Here is a 20,758-nt window from a genome sequence, read left to right as displayed (position 1 = left end):
GCTCCATCTAAAAATGAGTTTCTGATATACAGTCCGCTAAGAGTTTGCTGTTGCCATTCAAAGGAAACTAAAGCAGTGTCTAAAATCTTTTGAGAGGTTTAAGATTAGAGAAAATAACACCATATTATTCAGACAGCAAATATTCTGACAAAAGCTTAGGGTGGTATCTAACTAAGTTACTTAAGTCAATTTATTTCAGTGGGTCTATAGTGAGCATGATTAACATTGGATATTTTTAGCTTTCCCCCCCCCCCTAAACGTGATAATCAGAATGTACCTGAGCTTGAAGATGTGCTAGAAGTGGTTCCTGAAGACTGTGACTGCTCCATAGCTGGACTTGTTGACACACTGTTGCTTGTGTTTGTACCTTCATCTGCTGTTTTCTTAAAGAAACTGTGCTGCAGGGCATAATAAGGTTGAATTCGAGTTTTCGGATCATAGTCAAGCATCCTTAAGATGAGGTCTTTGAACTTCAAGTAGTCAGCCACAGTATGACCCGATTCCCCAGCACGACGTCCCCCTGGGCCTCCTGTTTCAACTCCAAGTATATTGTGAAGTTTACGGGTTCCAGGTGGTTTATACTCCTGTTAAGAAATTAGAAATTCCTCAAGCTATCAGTTCTCAAAATATTGTTGATAATATTCTAATATTAAGTATTTTAATTTTACTTTCATTGAACTTAAAAGTCTCTTTGTAAAATGAATATAAGCACCACATATTTTATGATATAATAGTGTGATTTACACAGAATGCTATACCATGGTTTGTTTAGCTGGTGTGATTTGTTTGAACTTCTGAACCCAACCCTGGTTTGTCTTCTGGCCACCAGCCACAATGTAAAGTCATGGTTTGTTATTAGCTTACAAACAATTGTTTGTTTTAACTATGATTGTGTGTTACTTCTGAACCCTACCATATTGCTTAACCACTGGTTGTTTAGCCACCTCACCCCAGATGTTTGGCAGGCTCCAAAGGCATGAGGCAAAACCAGCTGGAAAGCACACTAAGCTGCTGACTTGTTTCCTTACTAATGAGATGACTTGTGGTTTGTTGAACAAAGATAACTGAAAGAAACTATGGCTGAGAATTGGTAGCAGACCAATATCAAAAACCAAATTTGCTGGATCAGGATGGAGGACATTCTTCTCATAGGGATAGTTTCCCACTGGTGTTTACAAGCACGGTCCTGAATAGTCGTCTGCTTCTTCTCCAGCAGACATCCCACTCACCACAATGACCCTGCTTATAGTTGGTGGTAGCTGGGTCAGACTTGCTCTCTCCAGATTTCTTGTCCTGGCATTTTTTTTCTATAAAGTTGAGCCTCAAATTTGAGTGTGTGGCCCTATAGCATGTCCTGAGTGTTGTGAGATGTCCTCCATTTTTTTTCCTTTGGCATTTCCCTCACAATCTTAACCAGTTGGTCTGGTGGGTGCAATGACCGCTACCCCTGGGGAGGAGGTAGAAGGCTGTTTAGGACCTGCCTGCCGTCTCCAGAAGAAGGCATCACCCCATCAGAGGAATGTCCACCATCTTGGTCCATGAACAGAAATATATGGTAAGACAAATTTCCATTGTCTCTTCCTTAGAAATAGTTATCTTTAAATCAATGGGAGCTATAAACAAACTGAGGTTCAAATTAGCAACTTACCCTTTTTCCATCTTTGGTCTTCTTTAAGTTCCAAGTTCCATCTGGCAACTTCTCAAAGAACTTTCTTGCTTTTGGTGCTTGGTCAAGAATGTGAGCGGGTGCAACACCTAAAACTTCCACTATTTTATTCATCTGATCCACCTGTTTAGGAAGCAGAAGAAACCAGTTAGGAAAGGGGGGAAATCTATGAAGGTAAAATACTAAACAACACCATGCAACATCAGTGCATGTGGAAGTTAGCTTAAACCCTGCATTCTAGACTGCATTTCAAGACACCCAATAAGGATTAGTTCACACAATCATTTATACTGTCTGTTTCAGATAACATTAAGCCTTTGCTTTACACAACATTAAAAAGTTCCATAAGATTATCCCCACCTTTTTGGAATTACATACCTCATTTGCACCACTGAAGAGGGGTTCTCCAGTGTGCATTTCTACTAAGATACAACCAAGGGACCACATGTCAATTGCAAGATCATAAGGCATTCCCAATAGCACCTCTGGTGATCGATAAAAGCGACTCTGGATATACTGGTATATCTGTATTGTAAAAACAATGTTATTAGATAAGATTAAGTATATTCTTAGTTTAGGTATTAAATCATTTACAGCGAAGCATTGTTATCTGAAGTACAAGATACGGGGGAAACAATAAAAACTATTTGCAAGAAAGCTTGGCAGTTATTTAAAAACTACAGAGAAATCTCAAGGTGACCAATGTGATAGGTATTAAGAGGAAACATTACAAAATATTTTGTTTTAGTAAACATTGTAAGATCATTTTGCTATTACACTCAAAAACTGAAAATCCTATTTTATGTTAAAATTACAACTTTAGAAAAGGTAGTTCTGATCAACTTTTCAAAAATCAAATGCTTCATATATTAAACTGCTGCAGCTTCCCTTTCTTCCCTGAAAAAAATGGAAGTACTGTGACATGTGTACCACACATTCAAGATTTATTGAATGCCATGTTAACACATCAACTAATCTTTTTAGAAAAGCAATTTACATACTGGTCATGATAAAAGCAGTGAATCATTTTAAATTCTTAGGATTTGCTTTGGGGGGGGGGATGCAGAAGCTCTGACACTCCTTTTTTATCTGCTGAAGAACTTATTTAAATCCTTTCCACATACAGATTATGGATCTAAAATCTGTTTTGTTTTTACAGATTTTTATAAACAAAACAGATTTATTGAAATATCCTGAAATTTATACTGCTTTTCAAGCTGCCCTGCATCAAATGTTAACACACTTTATAATACTCACCCTCTGCCCAAGTTGGCAAGAACTGCCAAAATCAACTATCTTGATAGCGCTTCGTTTGGGATTACAGAGCAAGATATTCTCGGGTTTTAGGTCACAGTGAATGATGCTAAGTTCAGGAGTTGCAAGAAAAAGCAGTGCAGTGCACATCTGTTGTGCAAACTTTCGTGTCAAGTTCAGTGAAACCCCTCTGAAGTTCGTATTCCGCAACAGGTCATAAAGATTGTAGGAGAGCATTTCAAAAACTAGACAAAGATGGTTTCGGAACATAAAATGACGCTTCAAATGCACTAAAAGAAGAAAACAATGTAATTACAAATGTATTCTCATAAGTGAAAATCATAAATACAAAATTGTCAGTTGCTAATTGTCTATTTCCATAAATTTTCATGCTTTAAAGCTTTATTTGAGCATCCTACATCATGTATGTCGAGATAGATACATATTATTCAATGATCCAGATGATAACAGTATTGATGACAAGTCAACAGAGCACAAAATTTCCTAAAGTGTCCACAAACGTCTGCCCCAACCTGTTTTACGTTTCCCTATTATGGAGATTTACCAATTTGCCCAAAGGATCATGCTTCACACTTGCTGATAAATTAAAACTACCTGCATCAATGTGATCTAAGGAAAGTGTTAGAAACCCACTTTTCACAAGGAGGTATAAGCAGATAAGATTTGTTGTAAGTAAAGACAGGAGGTGATTATTTGGGGAGGGTGGGATCAGTAACTGACATGTTCAACAAATGGAAAGAGGGTGGTTTGTTGTTGTTGTTGTTTTAAAAAAGAATAAACCGACTAGAAGTTCCCCAGACCATTAGTTCTACCCTAAAAAATAAAACGAAATTTTTTGCAAAAAACAAAACAAAACCCAATCCAAGGAGGTGGCTTGACCCAACAGCTCATTCATAAATATTGTGTTTACTGAGCCACCATTAGCAATTGGTCTACAGAACTGAGGTGGTCATTTAGGACGTAAGTTGCTGAGAAAGCTCTATGCAAAAGGTGATTTGAAATTGTTTCCAGATACACAAGCAACATTGTCCCTTTTGGATTTGACTAGTGAAGAGTTTTAACTGCCAGCCAGCTGAGTTAACAAAGTAGCAATGTAAATGTGTCTGAATTTGGGCAAAGTCAAGCTTTGGCTACTAATATCAAGCTGCTGCCAAAATATAATTACTATTAGAGCAACCTAAAATGAGCAATCAACACATATGGACAGTTGTTTAAATAGCAACAGATTATATAGCTATCAAAAGTTCCACACTTGGAGAATAATGAGGAACTATTTGGCAACAACTTTGGATACCTTTTGCAATCTGTTTGCAATTAATTGAGGTGATGCTCTGAACAAGACAACTGCAGTCATCTGAAATGTGCATCTTTGAATGGATTTCTCTTACTATAGGTAATTAGAACTATTCAGAACTTATAGACCAACCATCCCCATCCTAATGCCCTCCACATGTTTTGGACTGTGTTGATGGGGATAGGTGTCAGTCAGTAGTCCAAAACATCTGGAGGGTACAACAGGGAAGGATGTTATAGATTGGCCTTCCAAGTGAGGAAACCACACATCTGGACAATGATAAAGAGGGAAGGAAGCAAGAGACCAAGAAATTACAAGAAAGATTAAGTAAGAGATCTTCATATAGTTTGTTTCCCAAACATTAGGTACAAAGTGCATATTGGCAAAGATGAACTGATTTCTTCCTGTTGAAAAATTTGACTGAACTACTTAAAAAAGAAAAAGAAAATGCAATGCTTCATCACTGTGATAAAGATGCAGATATAAAGTTCTCAAATAATACCTATATAATATTTCATTTCCGTGTCATGTTTGTTCATAAGCTCAAGAAGTCGCACTTCAATCTGGGCTTGATTTAGGAAAGCCTTTTTGTTCTTTATAATTTTAATAGCCACAAACTCTTGTTCCACACGGTCATATGCCTTTACAACCTGTAAAATAAAAATACATATCATCTCACATTAAGATGTCTAACAAAAAAATCATTATCTATATAAAATATTTCTTCAAAGCAATAGAATCTCTCAAAGATGCAGTTTGAACAAAGAACCAATGATCCCTCATAGCTTTACTTTGGTCAGGGCCTATCAAATGCTGAGTCAACCTGATAAAACTAATCATGGGTAGGATTCACCTAATGACCCCCATCGGTGTAAGCCGTGTGCAAGGACTTCTGCTTGCACAACAGAGCTTTCCCCCGTCATGCAGGGAAAGGAGAGATGGGATCATTCCATCTGGGAAGCATAAATGCTTGTGCAGACAGAGCATTCATCAAAGTGCAGTGCTGAATCCCACCCATATTTTTCCTATTGGTAGCCTGGATTATATATAAATGGTGAAGCAGCTTGTACACACAGTGGCTACAACTTGCCATATCCAAACAATGAGGTACTTAGGTTGCTTACCTGTCCAAATGAACCTTTGCCTATTAAAGAGTCAATTTCATAGCGATCCATCCACTTTTCCCCATTTTTCACAATGTAGTCATAGTTATCATCATCATATCCATCGTTGTAAACCTTTCGCTCCTTTTTGTGACTCGAATCATCACCTTGGCCCTGTTGGTGTCGCCGTTTCTTTTTTGCATAGTAAACCTGAAGTTACAAAACATAATTACAGGAACCAATCACCAGACAATGTTTTGTTGTTTTAAAACACTACTGTATTTTCCAAAAAAAAACCTCAATTCAGGGAAATTGTATTAATGAAGTACAACTTATGCCTTCTAGTGGCCCCATGCCAATCACTCTGAAAGCAAAACAAGGCCACTAAAATGACTACTGGAAAGAAAAGATTACCTTTTGCTGGTAATCTTTAATGCCAACAGGAACCCACCACCTTATTAGAGTAAGACTATACAACTCAATTAGCATCTTAGTATCAGGAAATGCATCATGTACAGAAAACACAAACCTGTTAAGATGCTACTTATAATAAGCAAAACCATTTGTGTGCAAATAAAAGGCAGCTGCGTGAATTATGAAAATTTACCTCATTAATATGTTTGTAAGTTTTGATCAAATCCACAGATAGTTTTCTCAGAGGAGCAGTTGCTGGATCACGGAAGGTTTGGGGCATCCGCCTCTGTAAAATGGCAATATCAAATATTACCTTAAGCAAATTGGAATAGACTAACACAGTATCTAAAATGAATGAATGGGTTACCTTATTCTATCCTCCTCAAAAGAAGAGTACAGTGGTACCTCGGGTTACAAATGCTTTGGGTTACAAACTCAGCTAACCTGGAAGTAGTATCTCGGGTTAAGAACTTTGCCCCAGGATGAGAACGGAAATCGCGCAGTGAAAGGAGGCCCCAATAGCGAAAGCTCACCTCAGGTTAAGAACAGTTTCGGGTTAAGAACAGACCTCCGGAAAGAATTAAGTTCGTAACCCGAGGTACAACTGTAGCTTTTTTAAAAAATCAACATCTGTACACTATTACAGTGTAAATACTAGTATCACATTTCCTTCAAAGATGAAATCACCACAATTAGATAGCTGGATCACTCCCAATAGGATTTGAAGGGGTTTTAAAGGCTATATTAATAGTGGCTGCAATCACACATCACACTACTAAACCACGTTTCAGTACAAGGTATAGCCACAGCAGTCCTTTGGTTTGACATTCTCCCATCAGCCGCATGACTGGGAGGAGGAGTTCGGGAGCTTTGGCTTTTACTTTCTGAGAACTGTGGTTTGTTGTGTTGTCTGGTTTTGTAAACTGTGGGCAACACTATCAATCCAACTTCAAATTGTGGTTTTTGAAATTGTCATGTTGAAACTGTTTCAAAAAGGAGAGAGGGGCATGCAAAGGTTTGGAAAAGGCTAAACCTTGGTCAGTATGCTTTGTTTTTCACATGTTACTTAAATTAGAAGACAGGGTTCGTTCTTTATTAAAGGCTGTGTAGCACACACAACTAAGATGTCCTGAAAATATTAGGAAGTTTTTCCATTCAGGAGATCCAAAGGTAAACCATTTCCTGGGTTGAACCACTTCAGATGGGAGAAAGCATTCTGAATACTCCGACCACCCAACAATTTAAACAAACACCTTAAAAATCTGACATTAAGACATCAAGATAGTGGTTTTCAACCAGTGTGCCATGGCCCCCTGCGGTGCCTTGAATGATGGCCAGGGGTGCCACAGGCAACACTGGCCCCTGTCCCTCTTTCTGTCCTCCCTTTTCTGATGCCTTCTCACGTCTCTGCCTCCCAAAGGCTTGCACAGCTGTTTGTTGCAGGAGCCCTGACTACAGCTCCTTAGGCAAATGCTGCCTCTGGGGCTGGCTAGGGGGTGCTGGTTGCCAGGAGCTGCCTCAGAGTAAGCAAGCAAGTAGGTGGTGGAGCCCAGCCAGTATGCCAGCCCTTGCTGTTGGTAATGGACAGACAAGTGGGAGGCCGGGCAGGCAGGCAGGCAGGCACTGCACTGGCCTTCCCTATGCTTGCTGTGTGTGAGGCCTGCCTAGGAGCCGAGAAGCCTTTTCGCCATGCTGGCCCGGCAACGCCCAGTGCTGCCACTGCTACCTCCCAAGGTAAGGTACTGGCCTCACGTTTACCTTTGGCCAGTCTCCATTGGGCCACTAAGGCTGGGGGCATCCTCTTCTGAGGTCCCTGTAGGGCGGTATGACAAAGCACCTCTCTTTGGGCAGGGGGCACAGCTCAGAGCCTAGGGGCGACAGCAGTGACTGCCCAGTCCCAAGGAGAGAGGAGAGGAGGCTGAGGGAACCCTCCACAAGGGAGGGTGTTCAAAAAAGTGTGAGAAGCTGCCAGCTCTGCAAGCTAGCAGTGGCATAACTGGGCTCCTGAGCCCCACAGGGGTGCCACAGAAAAAATGTGGTTGGTCAAGGGAGCCATGGGCTCCAAAAGGTTGTAGACCTCTGCACTAAGAGAATAAGGTTCGATTTTCCTGACATTTTTGTCCCTGCGGTTTTTCTTTGTGCAATGTGGTGATGATAGGGTGGGGGTGGGGTGCATTCAAACATTTAATGTTCAGAAATGTTGCGTTGAAACAATACCACAAGTATTATTATTATAAAAAAAATAATTCTCCAATATACTTCTTAACCAATTAAGCACATCACATTTTGGATCTTGCAGCAAACATATAACTCTTTCTTTACTAGACAGACTTCAACATGAAGTCGATCCTGTTTTTTCCTCTCTAATGATGATTGGCTACTCAGGTTATCAAGAACTACATTGTATCACTTCCCAAGCTTCTATTTTAGTTATGCCTATCTAACTTCACTGAGGACCTGGCTTGGATGTTAGTAACTACCCACTACACTATTACCTTACCCAAAAAAGGTAAAAATATTGCTTGGGTCCTCTTACTGACTTTTCACTGGATTTTCTAGTCTGAGTTTAACAACTGAATTTAACTATTTTACTTGAAATTTAAAGAGACTTTGTGAAGTCATATTACAGAGCATACAGTGGTGCCCCGCAAGACGAATGCCTCGCAAGACGAAAAACCCGCTAGACGAAAGGGTTTTCCGTTTTTTGATGCGCTTCACAAGACGAATTTCCCTATGGGCTTGCTTCGCAAGACAAAAACGTCTTGCGATTTTTTTTCGCTCCCCCCCTTTTTCTAAGCCGCTAAGCCGCTAATAGCCTTTTAGCTGCTAAGCCGCTAAGCCTTTAATAGCCGCTAAGCCGCTAATAGCATTAAGCCGCTAATAGGGTTGCTTCGCAAGACGAAAAAACCGCTAGAAGAAGAGACTCGCGGAATGGATTATTTTCGTCTTGCGAGGCACCACTGCATATATTTCTGTATTCTGGTATTTTGAAAAATTCAAAGTATGTTTGTGGGTTAGTTTTTTCCTTTGAAGGTTTGTGAAAATGGATTGACCAGGTATCTGAAGGAGTGTTGAGCCATTCCAAAAAGATGTACATGGATACCCATCACAAACAGAATACAAAATAGCAGTTGTCATCTGCTCTGGCTATTGCTCATGTTATCACTCGTCCCAAATATATCAGACATATTCACCTGTCCACATACCTTGCATAAATTCAAGATTTTTCAATATACTGAATTCAAAATGCTTTGGAATTTCACAGGTTCATTTTTCCCCAGCTCACATTTTAATAGTTCTATATTTATAGATGCCGATATAAACTGACGTGAGATAGGCAGAAAGACAGATAGATAAATGAAAAAAAAACTGGTTGCTGTTCACCCTTTTCTGTATCCCAGCCACTTATTGAGCTGTTGTGATGCTATGGGATATTCACAAGTGTTAAAGCTACTTAGGATAAAAGAAGTGGAAATAAAGTTTTGGACACAGAACACAGGCAAACAGGAAAGTGAAAACCTTCTGGCGGGAAAGTGAAAACTTAATTTGATTGAGTAAAATTAGAGGCAAATGGTTGTGGCAGAAACAAGGGATATTGGGTTGAGAGATTTTGTTATTTTAAGTGAATCTTCCCAAGTTTTTAAATCCCCTATAACAGCAAAATAAATATAATTGCTAGCAGTAGCTGTGAACCTGATCTATGTGTTACAATTTTCTCTGGCCAGCAGATGGAGCCTAAAGTCTGTAAAACAAGTTGTGAAATGGTTTTAACATATATCTTGTGAGTGATAACACAGTTTTCCAACAAGAAATGAAAAAGGGAGAAATTTTCATAGTCTAGCTCACTAAGACACCTTAAAACCAAATGACTCCTGAAGAATCATCCTACAAGCTTTTCAGTTGTAATCATATTTGCAGCATCCACATAGGACTGGAATATAAGAGGAGTGCAACTCCTTTAAAAACAAAAGGCAACAATGCTGACAGAACTGTGATTGATGGTCTAGTGGATGTTGGACAACTAGATAATACGAAGATTGAAACGATTATTGAAAGAAGATGGGGAGACTGAAGAGTTCAATGCATTCATTGTGTATTATTTTTAACAGCAAAAAATACTGGTCAGAAGATATCCATGCTTGAAGTGATGTGTTTTTGGGTTTTTTAGCACTGTAGAAGACAAATCAAAGTGATGAAAGGTGAAGTTCCAGAGAAAATGAACTGAACATTAACAAGCTAGCAGATCCAGATGGTATATTGATTTCCTTACACAAATCTGCAATTTGTCACTAGAATTGGCTTCTGTACTGGAAGTTTGACTACCCATTAGTGTAACAACCGTGTTGTTGTTGTTTTTAAGGGAGGGGTATTGGAGGGGAGCCAGGAAGTTGCAGGCCACTTAGCCTGTATTAGTTGGGAATATTAGACATTATAGTCTCATACCTGGTGCTGCTCAGGAATTCTAATAAGCCAAATATATCAGTGCAGTTTTGAAAGGTTCAGTCCAATATATTGATTCAAAATGGTGTTTAATTGTATCCAAACACAATTAAGAACCTGGTCCTTCATCTCATGAACCATCATGCAAAAGATGGTTGTGGTATCTTAAGAGGAGTCAAAATGCACAGCAAACAGACCCACTTTCCAAAATATATAATGAATACAGAAGAACTAGCCACATTGAAGAAGAATCATTATTTTTTCTGTGAAGGGAAGTTGTGCATCACCAAACATTTCACATTATTTAAGAGAACTAATGTGTGGATGTGGCTGACATTCTACATACAGATTTCAAAAAAGTTTTTGACAAAGTTCACAACCAACATCTCCTGCACAATCTTAGCAATTAGTGACAGTTAAAAAACAGGAGCAGAACATAGAAGTAAACATAATTTTTTACAATAGGAAGGTAAGCAGTAGGGATAGGTTCTATTTAATTTATTCAAAAATGACATGAAATTGGGGTAAGAAATTAGCTAAACTTTTGATGACTTCAAATTACAGGTGGTGACCATTTTAAGTGCATCCAATTAATGTGTGACTGCCAGCACACAGGTCCTTATTGACTCAGATGGGGGTGGGGCTCCACCAACATGTGGGGAAGGAGGGAACAGAAGTCCCGTGTGAAATGGTCATCACCTGTATTCAGAATAGCAGAAGCTCAAGAAGACAGTGAAGAGCAAACCAAAATAACTTTTCTAAATAGCAAATTAAGTTGGGTGTAAGGAAGTGGTGCACTTGGGAACAAAACATCCTAAAATCACATATGCAATGATGGGGGCCTGAAATGGTAGTGAATACCTAGGAAAGAGGTCTTACAGACACCGCAGACAGCTCAAGGAAAATGTCATCTCAGTGAGAAGCAACAGTATAAAAGGCAAACTCACTGCTGGGAGTTATTAGGGAAGAGACTAAAGTAAAAAGAAAACTAAAATAATGCCCTTGTGGAAATATACAGTCTGGCCTCACCTGAAATACTATGTAATTTGGACAATCCCATCACAAAGAGATAATCATTGAGCTGGATTTGGTGCAGAAAAGGTCAACAAAATTATTAGAGGGTAGAAGGATAAAGAAAAGTGTTTGGAGTAATTTAACTTAGAAAAAAGACAATTGAGGAAGGGCATGATGTAGAACAAGATGGAAATTCTTCTCCCTTTCTAATACAACTAAAATTCTGGGACACCAACAAAACTGATCAGCAATTTTTACGGCTGCAGCAGTATGAAGCAATTGCCATGTGCCGAGAAAGCTTTAAAATGAGACTGAACAGATCCACAAAGAACATGTTTATCAGTGGGTTAGACATGACAGCCAAAAGAAACCTCCAGTTTCAGAGATTGTGTTCCTGAAACAACCTGTCGGGGGGTGGAAGGAAACAGTTGAAGAAGGTTAATGCCTTCCTGTGTGCTTGCAGCCATGCAAAGCATACCAGAAGCATTCAATTCTAGATGGACACTTGGTCTGAATTAGGAGGACTTTCAATGGGGTTTTAAGTAAACTGTATGCTATGGATAAGATTATTTTAAATCACAATGCAAGGAATTTAGAATTTTATAATGAAGATTTAAAACAGGAGACAAGTGACTAAAAGAATATAAAGAAAAGCCCCACTAAATCAGATTGAGATTTTAGCTAGTCTACAATCTCATTCCAACAGAGGCCAGCCAAATGTTCTAGGAAAACTATGAACAGGATGTGAAGGCCTCAAGAATGAAGACTATAGAAATGATAATAGATAGAAATACTGGGTCATATCTAACATTGTATGAATAGATGTCTAGTAGCACTATGGGTTTTCTTGGTCTCCCCTTCTATTTCCACCCCTCCCCACAAACCTCAAATATTCTCCAGAGGGTTGGGAAAACCCACATAGCAGATCTAGGAATGGGTGGATTGGAGGAAAGAAAGTACAATTCTATTTCACTACTGGAGTTCCTCTTGCACAAGTGGGAAGACATAACTGCATTTCATCCACTGAGACTATATGTTGGAAATCTTATGCAGCAAAGATGTCTAACAAATTATTACCATTTGAAGAGAATTTGTTTCTGAAGTAGTAACTTCAGAACTATGTATTTTAGGCTTGATTTTAAACAGTTAAACAATAAAATGTCAACTAGCATAGAATTAGGATGCATCCTAAATGCACTCTTACCAGTAGAGGCCAGTGGTAGGCTGTAAGACTGCACAATTTACTAGTTGGTGGACTTTGTTCCTGGTTCCTTTGCTTGAATACACCAATTATCAAATATTTTAAACTGCTTAATTCCATACCGTAAATGGGTTGAAAGTATCTTCTACTTTCTACTTTCAAGTATCATCTAGGTGGTGAAGAAGGTGTAATTTGCAGTTATAGATAGGCTAGTTTAACAAACACTTGGCTTTGGGTACCCAAATGAAGACTGAAGATGCAAGAACACCTTGTGGAATAGAGAGATGGAACCACAAAGGAATAGGCAAGGTAACCTTTGGGGTAGACTTGAGTTGATGAAGTAGCTCCTCGGGAATAATAGCATGACATATTTTACAGACTATGCTACACTTTTAAAAACCACCATGCTACTACTATAATCACAGTGGAGTAATGATTGTGGGAAGAAGAATCTGGTATTAGTTACGTAGAAAATCAGTGAATGCAAAGTCGGGCCTGGAGTTTCCATCCCGTGTAAAATTTTAAAACTCTAATTATTGTAAATCTGAATGCAGAATGCAATACATATATCCAGTGGGGTTTTTTTTTTATTTAAAAAAAGTTTGGGGGTACTCTAATTTTCCTACTCAATTTGAAATACTGCCCCTCAATGAGGCCAAACTTAGATTCACAAAATGTTTAGGGGTATGCATACCCCTGCTTCCCCCCAGAAAAAAGCAATGCATATATTGCTTACTATTAGCATCTTTCTCCCCCTCGATCGATCCCTATCTATATTAAAGGTCTATCTACATAAGTTATAGATTATTATAATTATCTTACTATTGCACATACATGTGGCTTGTCTAAGGCCACTCAGGTTTAGTACAAATGTAGCATTTGCCACATGACCATGGTTAAGAAATCAAGAGAGAGATGGAATCTTTCTTCCCCGCTCGCATACCTCCACCCTCCAAACCCCACAATCCTTCCTGGAGTATGACTTGCTACAACCAGTCTAAGCCATGAGTTATTGTCAGCAACACATTACATGATTAAAGCTAACCCAGCTCCTTGCCTTAACCCAAGAACTAAACAAAGTTCCAAGCACAATTAACAGAAATAGTTAAGCTATCAGCAACATTATGCATACTTTTAGTGAGTTAATGGCTGAGGTGAGGTATGAAAAAAGGCATTTCCCCGCTCATATTTTATACTAGAATCAAGTGTTACCATCAAATGCCCAACTGCCACTCTGCAGTGAAGAAGCGGAGTCAGGTGGGAGTGACGTGAACTATTAGCAGGAGAGTCTGGAACTCCAGACTGATGTGCATGAGCACTATCTCAGCTTAAATATTTATCTCCTAAATGTCGCATACCTGGTTGGTGAGAGGCTGTTGAATCTGGTCAGCATATGATAAGGCAGAAACTTGTTGGTCATTTAAGTTTTGCTGCCGACGATCGCTGTACTGCTGATGCGAATGGGACATCTGTCCAGCCATCTGAAGGCCAGCAGCATGGAATGAAAATGACGGTGCAAGCCGAACAGATGAAGGTTTGCATGCTGAAGTCTCTCCTCCTAGAAAGGACAGCACAAGAATTTAGTATAGCTTTCTTAATTCCATTGAGCTTTATCTTCATGTCAAACATACAAAAAGGGGGAGGAATTTTTCAGTATGCATCAGTTTTCATTTAGAGTGTTTTTAAACACACACACACACACACACACACACACACTCCTGATGTGGGTGAGTCAAAACATTTCTCATTTCTAAAAACTGTTGATGAACCTCGTTGAGGAAATTGCATATGTCTGTATAATATTTATTTTCTTGTTTGTGTGCATGTGTGTGCATTGACTGGTTTTATTATATGGATACAGATATATAATTTACAGATACACCTTTCTGCTTACTAGATTTTACATCAACATTTCCTTTCTTCAGCCTCTTCAATAACCAATATGGCCAGTCCAACCAGTGGTGCAGAGTCTACATGTGGGGAGTTTCCATGGGGCTCAACAGGGGCCCATTTTCCCTTCCTACCTTGGTCATGTTCAAAAGCTTGTGGGCCATAACAAAGAAAGGAAGACCTGGGGTATCTTGCACCTCCACCCTGGCTCCTGTAGTTACCAGTAGTTACCAGCCCTTGTTGCCTGAAAGTTAGTGTACTTTGCCAGTGCCCTTTTATATATAAAAACTCTGAAATAAAAACTGTTTGTTTGTTATATGTGGTTGACTTCTAATAAGCATTCCAATGTGGTGAGCAGAGAATGCACTATCATATATGCAATTTTCTAAAATAAAATAAATGTTAGTTTAACAGTGCAATACTAACTACAACCACTCCAAGGATGAGACTTTCTCCCTGGCTGTGTTCAGAGCATATTTAGCTGTAAATATTCATTAAACAATGAATATGTATGTTTGTTTAAGAATTGTGTGAAGTATAAAAGGGAAACTTGATTTAAATTATTTATTAAATATTCTTTCCCACAAAACAAGCAGGGGATGAGGCAGACACCTTTAATGAACACTTTAAAAATATATTTATTTTATGACAATATTTTATGGATTTGCTTCTGGTTGTTTATATATAGCATTGTTATAGGCTGTTTTTAACTGCTTTTAACAGTTTTTAACTGTTTTTTAGTAACTGCTTTATGGAGTTTTGTTATCAGTTTTGACAATACAAAAATTATATAAAGCATCGTGAAATTTCAATGCCCTACTATGATGTGTACCAAAAAGACACTAAGATTAAATCTTTCTCACCTTGGAGTAAGTCCCCTGAACTCAATGATATATATATTTGTGAGCAGACATACATAGGATTGCACCTTAATTTTTAATATAACTTTGAAACTCTTAGACAATAAAAGTTATTTGTAATGGTTCTACTTCTGTTTTATTTAGAAAGATGATATCATAGTGTAGATGAGGTCTAAACACTTCTAGAACAAGTCTATTCAGATACTAATGTCCATTCCCAGACCAGTGAGATATTGCTATCTGACTGTAGCTCACTTGACACTAAATACATACATATGAAAGACATCCTTGCTACAATTTTTCAACAATAACATTATACTGCCACTATGGGAATGGAGATGCAAAATACCAGTACTGTAATCTCATGACCACCATTAAAGCTGGAGATGTTTCTACATATGTAAAACTATATAATACAGAATGTTTCTATCTATCTATCTATCTATCTATCTATCTATCTATCTATCTATTGTTGCATGAAAATGGTTTTGGTATCTGATGTAATTCCTAAACCAATTTCTGTTTTTAGATAATAAATGTCCATATTGCAGCAGGCACCATCTTTTTGTAAGGAAGTTTTGTTTGTTTGTTTGTTTGTTTGTTTTGCAAATTTATAAATCATTTCACAGCCTGAAGCCATCATACTGCTGTGCAAAAAAAGAGAGATAAACATAAGATACTGCAAGGGTTGTAAATAATAGGAGTATTTTTTACAACATTATTTTGTTTGTTTCTGGTAGGTAACTTACTGTTTTCCATCAAGTAAAAGTTTGCATCTTACTAGAAGCAAGCTTAGCTGTTTTGCTTGATGGAAAATAGCAGTGTAGTATACCCACATTTACAAAACTACAAAATTTCATCTAGGAAACTGCTCTGTAAAATTAATGAACACACTGGAGTTCATTAAAATATTTAGAGAAAACTTACATGACTCATGTATTAACACAAGTAGAAAAGCTAACATGCACATGGAAAACAGATTTCTCTAGAAGCAGCATGTGGATTGGTACATGTTAACATATATGCTAAAGCAGTATTTCTATTCGAAAAGATACCAAGAACTCAAAACTACCAATTGCAGTTTGAGTAACTACAATTGAGGGTGCAGCCAGTAGTAACACACAACTCTTCTTAAAAAATCTTGATCATTCCTTGGCTGGAAAGATTTGGTACTAAACTCTCCATTCAAGCCTGAATTCTCCAAGACCCTTTTATAGTAAAACTGGCAGGCACTGTCCAGTTCAGATCTTTGGAACAGCAAAAGATTGTTGGCAAAACGACTCCTATTATAACCCTTGCAGTATAAACCTATACATGCAGGAAAAAAGCTCTTCTGAGTCCAGTAAGACTTACTCCCAAGTATGCATGCATAGAAATACAGTGCATTGCTATTAGGAGGGTTTAAAATATTAATGTTCTCTCAATTCATAACTATAATTCCAGGAAAGGGGGTACAGTGGTGCCCCGCAAGACGAAATTAATTCGTTCCGCAATTTTTGCCGTCTAACGAATTTTTCTTCTTGCGAAGCACGGTTTAAACGGCTTAACAAAGTCGCAAGACATTTTCGTCTTGCGAAGCAAGCGCATAGGGGAATTCGTCTTGCGAGGCAAATCGCGAATGAAAAAACCTTTCGTCTAGCGAGTTTTTTGTCTTGCGAGGCATTCGTCTTGCGGGGCACCACTGTATTCCAGTCCCAATGCATTTTTCCATCTGGGTTGAGATCAAGTAAAAACCTAACACTGATGCAGGCTGGGATGGACACAGTAGCTCCAAGAATAGGACCAGAACTCTGAATTAACCATGCTAAATCTCTTATAGGTAATCAATGAGTGATAGAGTCAATGCAGAACTATTACATCAAAACCCTCAGGAGATACAGTCACTAAATTGGAATCAGAACAAAAATGTGCCCCTTAAGAAATGATTAGCCAGGAATGGGGGCTTCTTCAAAGAAGAATCACATGTGAGTGACAACCAATGAAAGCTCCATGCAGGTATCTTAGGAGCCCCCAAGCAGCAGCACCATCACCACCTGCTACTTCCTTCAGCATGCTGCTCCTAGTAAAACAGCTGGTAGAACCACTGAATGCCACTTTAACCACTCAATTTGGGAGTTCTTGGACCAAGGGGATTAAGAGGCAGCAACTATTCTCTGTGCCTGCTCCCGCAAAACCAGAGGGTAGACATAGAAACAGAGCCTTGATTGGTGTTGAACAGGAACAAGTGGCAGGGCACATGTTCCTTTCCAACCTGAGGCAGCAATGTTCAGTCAACAGTGCTGATCTGCATGGAGGCTTAGGAGGAAGAGTGACCGAGCAGCAGCTGCCTACTCTTATGTTCCCAGCTTAGCCTACATGAACTCCTCCCTTCTTAACTGCATGAAGGTCCCAAAGCTAACATTTGTTTCAGGACCGCAGTAGTAACTACCCAACAAAGGAGAAAATTATTTTTCCCATTAAAAGTGATCTGTAATTACTCAAGTTGCTTCTCTCCATATCCTGCAATCAAAAATAGGTGCATTTCCCAAAGTACAGTGGTACTCGGGTTACATACGCTTCAGGTTACAGACTCTGCTAACCCAGAAATAGTGCTTCAGGTTAAGAACTTTGATTCAGGATAAGAACAGAAATCGTGCTCCAGCAGCGCGGCAGCAGCAGGAGGCCCCATTAGCTAAAGTGGTGCTTCAGGTTAAGAACAGTTTCAGGTTAAGAACAGACCTCCAGAACGAATTAAGTTCTTAACCCAAGGTACCACTGTAATCATACCAAATGAAGAATTCTAAAACTTGTGCATCCTACAGGCCTGTTTTTATCAGCACTCTAACCCACACTTCTGGGAGAAAAACTGAAAGTAATACTAAATTCAGTGCCAACACTTAAGTTGCAAAATTAAACAGGTTTGACTTTTATGAGTATTATATTTCCTTGATGAAAGAAGTAAACAGTCACTCATCAACACTCTAGAAAATCCTATCTTACACAGGAGTTACGTTCCAGGGATAGCGTGTAAAGCTGAAATTGCATATAGTCAAAACAATCCATTGGAACTGACCCTATGTGAGCAATCTTACCTTCTGAAGCTGACACACTGAACAGATTTTACCCCACCCAAGCAAGGCACAGATCTTTGAAGCTCTTGCTTACTAGGCTCTGGGAGGCTCTCACAAGATTTCACAGGGCCATCTAAGATCTTGCAAAAGCCTCCCAGAGCCCAGTAAGCCAACCTAGGAGCTTCAAAGCACCTTCCGCACTGGGAAAAATCTCTGCCTTCCATGTATCTTATTTCAACCAGCCAGCTTTCAACAGTGTAAAGTTGAACTTGAACATGTTAAACACACGTTAAATTGAGAATCGAGTGTACTATATTTTCCCACAGAACAATTCCCATTTCTAAAACGGAATTATTTCATAAAATTAAAACATAATTAACATTACTAATAACAAATGAAATTGCCAAGTTTCAAAGTTGCAGTTAACTTTTTTTCAGCATCTCTAAGAAGTCTATATAAGAGAGTCAGTCTGAGCGCAAGACAGAGACCCCAAGACTAAGCAGGTCTAATTGTAAAGGTGGCAAGAAATACACAATCCACATGTGCTAAACCAGATCCTATTCTAACTTAGTGTAAAAAAAAATCCTCCAAAATTTATGAGAAGACATACATGACTGGATTCTGTAAGGATTCCAACTACATGCATACTGAATATTCTTTACCTCTTTGAATGAATGTGTAAGTAATAAAATAACCATAATTGCAGAATCAGAAAAAAATCACCACCACCTCGTCATGCCCCCATGGGCACACAAACAACACAGCACATTGTCCATTACTTGAAATGCTAGGACTTTCTGCTCCTAGTAATCACCAGTATGCTGTGATGCATGTGCAACAGGGAATATGGAGAAAGGACAGCAGGCTCCATAAGGCCCCATGAGAAGAGCTCTCTATAAGCATATGTGGGGAGAGAGACTGTACTCAAAATTTGCCCCCTATTTTTTAGGCATACTTTACTTTTAATATTTGGGATGAATATGAAAGAGCTATTAAGTCCTAGAATCCCCCTCTACAATAGGGAAGAGACTTCAGAGAACAGCTCTTTGAGAAACATTTTAAATAAAAATTGTACAAGTGTAAACTATTACATACCATGTCAAAATCTAACTTAATTTTATTATTTTTGAGTTGTCACAGCACATTGGTGGTAGCAAATCTATCACAATCTCTCATTCAAATTCTATATCCAAACCGGGGGGGGGGGAGTATAGGTCCCCCCCCCCAAAAGAAGTCTTGCTCTAGAGCAGGGGCAGAGAACCTGTGACCCTCCAGGAGATGCTGGACGGTAAACTTCACCATCCTTGAACATTTGCTATGCTAGTTTGTGATGCTGGGAGTTGGGAGTCCACTAACAACTAGCGCAGTGGTTCTTGAAGGGTGTGGCATGCCACACTGGTGTGACTGGAGAAGATAGCAAGTGTGGCTGGAAGATTCAAGGACAATCAAAGAAACTTGTTTATAATTATATTTTGGGAATTATTAATGTTATTATGTAGGTGCATTGTTTTATGCTATCTAGATGTCCCATGATCATATTATAAAGTAATTGTGTTCTATGTTATAAATCAAGTACTGCTAGGATTTGTTTATTTTTGTTTTCGAATGTATTTCTTATCAATAAGATAAGACGTGAGTAAATTTTTATTCTGAAAGTGTGGCCTAGGAAAAAATGTATAAGAACTACAGATCTAGACAGTCACCAGTTCACTCCCCTTTCTCTATAGGTAGTCATGATTTAACACAATTCATTAATTAGATTGGAATACAATACAGATTGACCTAGATAAAAGTAAAGGTAAAGGGACCCCTGACCATTAGGTCCAGTTGTGACCGACATCTTGCTTTATTGGCCGAGGGAGCCGGCGTACAGCTTCCGGGTCATTTGGCCAGCATGACTAAGCCGCTTCTGGCGAACCAGAGCAGCACATGGAAACGCCGTTTACCTTCCCGCCAGAGTGGTACCTATTTATCTACTTGCATTTTGACGTGCTTTCGAACTGCTAGGTTGGCAGGAGCAGGGACCAAGCAACGGGAGCACACCCCGTCGCGGGGATTCGAACCACCAACCTTCTGATCGGCAAGTCCTAGGCTCTGTGGTTTAACCCACAGCGCCACCCGAATCCCTTAGATAAAGGTTAGGAAAGAAAAAAATGATTTTTTAAAAATCCTACATGTATGTAACTCAAACAAAATTCAAGCATCTGCCAAAGAAACTCAGCCATGTATTACTTGTAGCTGGAATTGGAGATTTAATAAAATGTGGCATCAGTAATGCATTCCCTTTTTGATATGACTGTACAAACTAAAACCAAATTGCAAGGGTGGGGAACAACCAACTAGCTGGATCCTTAGTTCCCCCAACCCCATGGGCCAAATTCAACAAGCGGCCAGGGTCAGTCACTTGTCATGCACCTGGTGTCAGCTTGACATTATGTGACCCATTTTTGTTTGCCCGCACAGCCTGACATCAAATTCTGCAGGCGGAGAAACAACTGATTGGCAGTGCTTACAAACGCTACTTTCAGAGTAAACCATTATCCTACACCTG

The 20,758-nt window shown here is 39.0% G+C and overlaps 1 protein-coding gene across 1 annotated transcript in view; it reads right to left on the bottom strand.

The window, feature by feature from the left end:
* Window positions 1–20,758, bottom strand: part of DYRK1A (dual specificity tyrosine phosphorylation regulated kinase 1A) — a 101,049-nt gene that overhangs the window by 4,684 nt on the left and 75,607 nt on the right. Inside the window, exons 3-10 of the mRNA XM_082221302.1 lie at window positions 13,766–13,965; window positions 5,946–6,038; window positions 5,360–5,548; window positions 4,738–4,885; window positions 2,924–3,210; window positions 2,045–2,191; window positions 1,649–1,789; window positions 278–584 (exon numbers count right to left, since the gene is read on the bottom strand). Coding sequence (XP_082077428.1) covers window positions 278–584; window positions 1,649–1,789; window positions 2,045–2,191; window positions 2,924–3,210; window positions 4,738–4,885; window positions 5,360–5,548; window positions 5,946–6,038; window positions 13,766–13,965 — 1,512 coding nt within the window. The remainder of the gene's footprint in view (window positions 1–277; window positions 585–1,648; window positions 1,790–2,044; window positions 2,192–2,923; window positions 3,211–4,737; window positions 4,886–5,359; window positions 5,549–5,945; window positions 6,039–13,765; window positions 13,966–20,758) is intronic.

Source organism: Podarcis vaucheri (genome assembly GCF_965113315.1).
Source record: "Podarcis vaucheri genome assembly, chromosome: 4".
NCBI lineage: Eukaryota > Metazoa > Chordata > Lepidosauria > Squamata > Lacertidae > Podarcis > Podarcis vaucheri.
This window is presented reverse-complemented; position numbering and strand designations above follow the sequence as displayed.